Source organism: Seriola lalandi, unplaced genomic scaffold, assembly GCF_002814215.2.
Source record: "Seriola lalandi dorsalis isolate HSWRI2012SDOR001 ecotype SW California unplaced genomic scaffold, Sedor1 jcf7180002054037, whole genome shotgun sequence".
NCBI lineage: Eukaryota > Metazoa > Chordata > Actinopteri > Carangiformes > Carangidae > Seriola > Seriola lalandi.
Window position 1 is genome coordinate 9,693 of NW_019524590.1, and position 6,588 is coordinate 16,280.

At 41.5% G+C, this 6,588-nt stretch overlaps 1 protein-coding gene across 2 annotated transcripts; it reads left to right on the forward strand.

The window, feature by feature from the left end:
- The first annotated feature begins 831 nt into the window (after window positions 1–831).
- Window positions 832–6,588, forward strand: LOC111652546 (E3 ubiquitin-protein ligase RNF26-like). 2 transcript variants are annotated; one of them, XM_023402827.2, is made up of 2 exons: window positions 832–958; window positions 1,899–6,588. In XM_023402827.2, the coding sequence occupies exon 2, from the start codon at window positions 1,905–1,907 to the stop codon at window positions 3,180–3,182; it is 1,278 nt and encodes a 425-aa protein (XP_023258595.1). In that variant the 5' UTR covers window positions 832–958; window positions 1,899–1,904; the 3' UTR covers window positions 3,183–6,588. The 2 variants fall into 2 exon arrangements, with proteins under 2 accessions (XP_023258595.1, XP_087029192.1); XM_087173066.1 differs by lacking the exon at window positions 832–958 and adding an exon at window positions 965–1,494.

Below are 6,588 nucleotides of genomic sequence, written 5' to 3' on the forward strand. Positions count from 1 at the left end.
CAACTGAAAATTCTTCTTTCTGAATCTTTGTTTTTAAATACTTTATTCAACAAAAAGAAAAATGTAACGAAATAATTCCTGGTTATTAAGAGGCTCGTTAATTAAAACTAATCAACTCCTAATAGCGATGATTATAACTACGGTAAAGTTAGTAATCTACATCAGATGTAAATCAGTACATTTACTCAACCACTGTATTTATATACAGTGTTGATGTATATGTATATTTACTTTTTATGCTACTTTATTCTTGTACCACACTGAGTTACTGGTTACCTTTTCTTTGCATTCAAAACCTGAGGAGTTTAAGTATGATGCCATTCCATAAATTACATGGCTCAACAGTAGACCTATATAGAAGTAGAGCTGAAACAATTAGCCATTTAATCAATTAGTTGATTGGCTGTTAATTAATGGGCAACTATGATAGTTGATAGTCCTTTTTTCATGCAAAAATTTTATTTTTTTTAAATTTATTTATTCAAAAATATTTTTTTTCCTCTCATATGTGTGGATTTCATGCTTTTCAATAATTTATATTTATTTTTATTATAAGGCTCTAACCACTGATCTAGATGGGTGCAAAAACATTTACACTATTTGAATTTTTATTCTTCAACTTCATGGTGCAAAAAATAACAGAAAGAAAGGGGCTTTTTAATGTCTTCATAGAAAGACAGACTTTAGTGCAGACACACTAAAAAGTCCCATTAAATAAATCAGAGATGAAGGGAACAGCCTGGTGTAAAGCAGACGCACGTGGTGTCGTCACCCCGCGGTGCTCACTCCGAGCCGCCTGGTGGCGCTGATGCGCCGACGCGCCGGTTACAACCCGCCGTTAAAAAACCAAAGACAAGAGGAAGACGGAAAACATGGTAAAATAAATAATCATGGCTAATACTTGTAGGTCTCTGTGAATCTTCCAGCGGTTAAATCTTCCCTGCGCCATGTCGCTACGGTGAGTCACTGGAAACGGTCTTCAGCCGGAACCTTGGTTTTGTTTATGATTTAAATTCCCGCCTCGCTCGTTGAAGATGACGGGTGTGGTCTGCTCGCTGCTGCTAGCCACGTTAGCAAGAGATGCTGAAAGCTTCAGACCTAAAACATTAATACGAAGCCTTGACCGAGGTCTGTAGAAGTTACGGGACCTTGTGCTGTCTTTCCACGGACACATCCACTGACGTCTGCTTGTGTCTCAGTTAACGGTTCTACCGGAAGAACCTTAAAACATGTCGTTTTAATACCGAACTCCAACTAGAAAATCAGCTAATTTTACATGTAGTGGAAACACAGGCTCGTCACAAGTAGGACACAGCAACAGTCGTTAAAATAGATCTTCAACGTAAAGAAAGTGGTGTGTTTGTCATTCATTCCCACAGTCAACCACAATTAAAAAAACAACACAATAAATTGACTGACATGCTGTGAAGGTGTCAGCAGCCCCTTCCTGCTGCCCTTATGTCATTATGCAAATCTAAACGTGCAGGAAAGTAGGTAAGTACTTTTACCAATGTTCTGCACTTGCACACAGTTTTTCAGTTACTTGCTTTATACTTTGACTTTACTACATTCAAGTAGCAAGTTTTTGTGATTGTATTCCCCTACATTCATTTTAAAGCAATAATTACTTCACAGATTCATTAAATAAAACAAATCATAATCAAAAGATGCATCATGTTTCACCCCCACCCCCCCTACTTTCACTTCTGGTACTTTAAATACTGTTCATTTTCTTGCTAACACTAGGTATTTACATTACAGATCACAATTAGTCTGATATAAGACACAGTGAATTTAATCTGTTCTAATGCAGTTAAAACACAACATATATTGGGATTTTATGAAATCTACATTGTAAAGCAATTACTGACTCCACTTGTGACTTCCCCTCTCTCCAGTCTAATATGGATGAAGTGAACGTGGTGTCTCTTGCTGTTGGGAGATGTGTGGACGCCTGCTGCCTGCTGCTCGACCTGGTTGTCAGGACGTTCAGCTGGCTGCTTCGCTTCCTGTCCGCCATGGGCGTTTCCTTCCACAGCACGCTGGTCACCCTGAGCAGCTCCACTTTGGTCGAATACTGGAACTTTGCTCTTTTCTCCTTCCTCACCGCCACCGAGGCCGTCTCCAGCGCTGCCCACGCAGCCCTGCACGCCGTGGAGGGCTGGCTGCAGACGCTGGGAGGTGTCTTTGAAAGTTTCAAGATGGTCGGACACCTATTTTGTCACGTGGCGTGGCGCACCAAGGACGTCCTGCACCGCGGGTTTATTTTAGGGAGCTGCATCCTGCGACAGACATGTGAGGGCGTCCTCATCGCGCTCAGCCTCGTTCTCTACTTCGTCAACACGGTGGTCAACATCGTGCTCATCAGCACGCAGAACTGTCTGTCTGTGTTGGCGGGTGTCTGGGAGGCGGTGGCGGGCCCTGTCCACAAAGTAGCGGAGCTGGCTCTGAATCTGCTGACCTTCCTGTACAGCTGTCTGGTCGGCGCCTCCGTGTTGCTGTGGACGCCCTGCCAGCTGCTGCTGGACTTCCTGGGAGCGCTGGGACGTGTCTTCATCACTGTTTTCATGGTTGACTCACACGGCCTGCTCGTCACAGCGGCCATCATCTCACTGGCTTTGCTGGTATTGAACCCTCGGCTTCCTGTCCTTGCTGGACAGCTAGGCCTCCGTTTGGTCACCGCTCTGCCGGGGGCCCGTGGCGTAGAGACCACCTTTCGCAGGCTGTACGCGGTGATGCTGGAACCAGCTCTGGTCTACCAGGAAGTCCACATTAGGACAGGACAGGACACGAGCGGGACGAGGCTCCTGGACACAGACACAGGCGGTTTAACGACTGAGGCCGACCCGCTGCCGGCGAGTAGCCTGAGCCAGCCGGAGGCGGTGCAGCCTCACGCTCAGCAGGACGGAGAGCCGGCGGGCGGCGGCAGCAGGACGAGTACATCCGAGCCGAGCTCAGTGGGGGAGGACGGCGAGCTGCTCACCATGCTGAAGGAGCAGGAGGAGAGGAAGAAGTGTGTCATCTGCCAGGACTTGAGCAAGACGGTGCTGCTGCTGCCCTGCCGTCACCTCTGCCTCTGCCGGCACTGCGCCGACATCCTGACGCAGCGCAGACCCGCCCAGCAGCGCTGCTGTCCGCTGTGCCGGCAGCACATCACACAGACATTAGACGTCTTCCTCTGATCGCTGATAGATGATCAACTACAAACTGCAGCGCACGAGAGAAATGTGGCTCTATGGTTGCTTTTTCTGTAGCATTACAACAATTAATCAATTAATCTAATAGTTGATCGACAGGAAAATAATCAGCAACTATTTAGATAATCGTTAAGTCATTTTTCTATGATAGCAAACTGACTGTTTTGGACTCTTTCTTGGACAAAACAAGATATTTGAAGCAATGCTTTGGAAATTGGAACTCATCAATCAACTGAGAAAATGACTGACAGATTAATCAATAATAAAAAATAATCATTAGTTGCAGCCTCGTCTGTGCTCTCATATCAAACTCATGAATTAATCATTAAGCGAGTAGGTATATCTTAATAGTTCTTGGGTAGTCATGCCATTGTGTTCACCAACAATTATTTTTATTATTGATTATTCTGCCAATAAGTTTTGCTCAACACGCTTCCTTCAGAGGTCGTGTTCGACCTAAAGACCAAATACTCAAAAATCTTTAGTTTGCGAACGGTGGGACGGCTGGTGTTTCAGCATCGTCTTGGTAACGAGAGCGTGCTCAGTCTCATCGCAGCGCGTGTCGTGACAAAAGGCAAATTAACACAAACGTGATGCTACAACTTCTTTTGCTGCTTGATTCAGAATGAACTCACTCTCCATGACTCATTTACAAGAGTCTGTCTGATATGATCTACTGATTTAAAGGTTCTCAGAAACACGGAGGTTGTTGTTTATCAAACAACCAAAGCAGGCCCCGCCCCCTGTTCGTCATCGACCACAACCTGAAACTGAGCGAGGATCAGGAGAAAAACATCAGTTATGTAGTTATTGGTAACGGTCACCGCTGCGTATTGCCACTGATTCGATTCCATTTCATATCGTCCTGATTCGATGCAATTTCTTCAAAATCTAATCCGTTCATCTTCAGTCCTGGTGAATGTTTGTGCCAAATTTGTTCGGTAAGGAGTTACTGAGACATCACGTCCACGAGAACGGACATCCTGGAAACAACACGGCTGCTGCTCTGACTGTCGCCGGCGGGAAGGAATAAAAATATTAACGTTTACATTAAGAATGACATTAATGCACTAGTTACTTAACGTAACCGACAGACGCACGTCTCCAGAAACAATAGGAAGGTCAGGGATGTGCGTTGCTGACACGCTCCTGTGCACCAGCTACGTAGCGTACGAACGGGTACTCGCGATTTCTTTCGGCACATCGCTTTGCTTTTCTCCAGCTCCTCGCCGTCAAAATAGTTTATAAGTCTGAAATGTAGCCACACATCTGCCTTTAGACCTGTGCCTTCACCGCGTCTGCCGAGTCCCGCACATGACCACATGTCGTTACGTGAGACGTGTGGTCACACGAGACTAACGGGGTTAGAGCTTCAAACATCCACGGTCCAGGTTTAATATCAGTCGAAATAAAAACTATAACAGCAACCTAAACTTTTCTGTTTTGATATCATTATAAATGAATGATAAATGAATTGATTAATGAGTTCATCACAGTCACTATCTTCACGTTAGCGGGACCATTGTGGAACAGGTGTGTAAAATATCTTTCCCAAAAGCAGATGTAAAGTGAATTTCCACAGGGCTGAACAAGCCAGCGTAGATGATCACTACAGTCCACGTCCATCAGACTTTGTGTGTAGATACAATCATATGAAATACTGGAAACATATTCAGATATGACTGGAATTATATTAAGTTATGAAACTCATCTAACCAGTCAGTATTAAGTACAGCTCGTACACAAACATTTAATAAATGGTTTATAATTCACTATAACGTAGTTGTAAACAGATATAAAGACATTAAGTCATAAATATTCATAGTTGTAACGGCTCCTATGAAAACATATTTTATATTATTCCAGCTGTATTTTACTATGTTGTTAATTATCTGTTTATACAGGAGGAGATAGAGTTGTGAACAAATACTTTATACATACATATACAAAAAACACACAACTACATCATAGTGTGTTATAAACCATCTATTACATGTTTATATGCAAATATTTTATTTTAAAGTCGCCTTGTTTTTTTTTTTACTTTTGAGATAAAGAAAGAAACTTGAACATGTTCATTTCTGGATGCCAGAAACTGTGATCGACATTTTTCAATATTTCCTGATAATTTATGGACCTAATAATTGTTTAATCAGTATTGAAAATCATCATGATCAATACATTATTTTACATTTTCTTTTACATTTCAGAAAAGGTTTGGAGTTTATTTCTATTGGCTAAACCTTGTTCATTAATGTTTTGATTGCCTTTGTTTTGTTCTTCTTTCCAGTTGCACTATCTGTATTACACTGGTCTTAGTAGAAGCACAAATATTGAACTCCAGTTCTGCATTTTGGTGTTTAACCTTCAAACGTGGAAATATGTTTATCTTCTGAGAGAGTAACATCAACTCTGAAACGCCAAAACAAGGAAAAGTTCTTAAATCTCTAGATATGTAAAGAAACGTGGAAAGTCACCGGCTGCTGATTATTAACACTGGATTTATACACTTGAGGTTTTGTGCCAAAGACTTTAAGTTACAATTGTTTTTGTATTTAAATATATTGTCCTGTTTTTTTTCATATTTTGAACTTTTTTTATTTCTATTTAAAAGTTGTCACATGTGTTTAAGACAGAATATCTGCTCAGGATGTTTAATTTGAGTTTTAACATGTAATAGACGATGCCTTCTTTTAGCGCACTGCTACAGATTACAAAACATAAAAACTGACTGAATCACTTTGGACGTTATTTGTTTTCTTTTTTTGGTGCCAAAGCTTTAATTCAAATCAATGTTCTGACAAATGAATCATAACACAAAACAATAAGGCTCATAGTGAAATTATTGTGAAATATACAACACAAATAAACCAGCACTGCTAACGTTAATACTTTAACCCCAAATTAGATTTCAAAGTTTAATTCAAGCAGCCATGTTTGTGACCAGACTGTTTGGGTTCGGTTCTGCCTTCACGGCCGAGGCTGCGTCCCGAATGATGCCGCCCTTGAATCGGCGTTGCACTGCTACTACATGTTCAGCTGGTTGGACAATTGCGTGAATAAGTAGGTGTACAGGTGTTCCTAATAAAGTGTGTTGAGCATATATATTTAGGTTCTGCAGACTGCCAGGTTGAGGTTAAATATTAAGCCCAATCCAGTGATGTTGATAGGTTTTCAATGTAGTGAGTTCCTGGGACCCACAGGTGGTGATTTGAGTTGGTCCCTGGGAAATTCAATGGGGCCCAAATAAACATTTTTTATTTCTTATATTCTTCTATTTCTTAAATTGTAGTGTTAAACTCCTTTGATGGTGGTATGATATGGTTATAATTAACGGATATATTCATGTATGTTCAAAATGTATCTGAAATTAAACAAATAAGATTCCAAA

What these genes read in the sequence shown, in the direction of transcription:
- LOC111652546 (XM_023402827.2), top strand. Translation starts at nt 1,905, where the DNA reads ATGGATGAAGTGAACGTGGTGTCTCTTGCTGTTGGGAGATGTGTGGAC.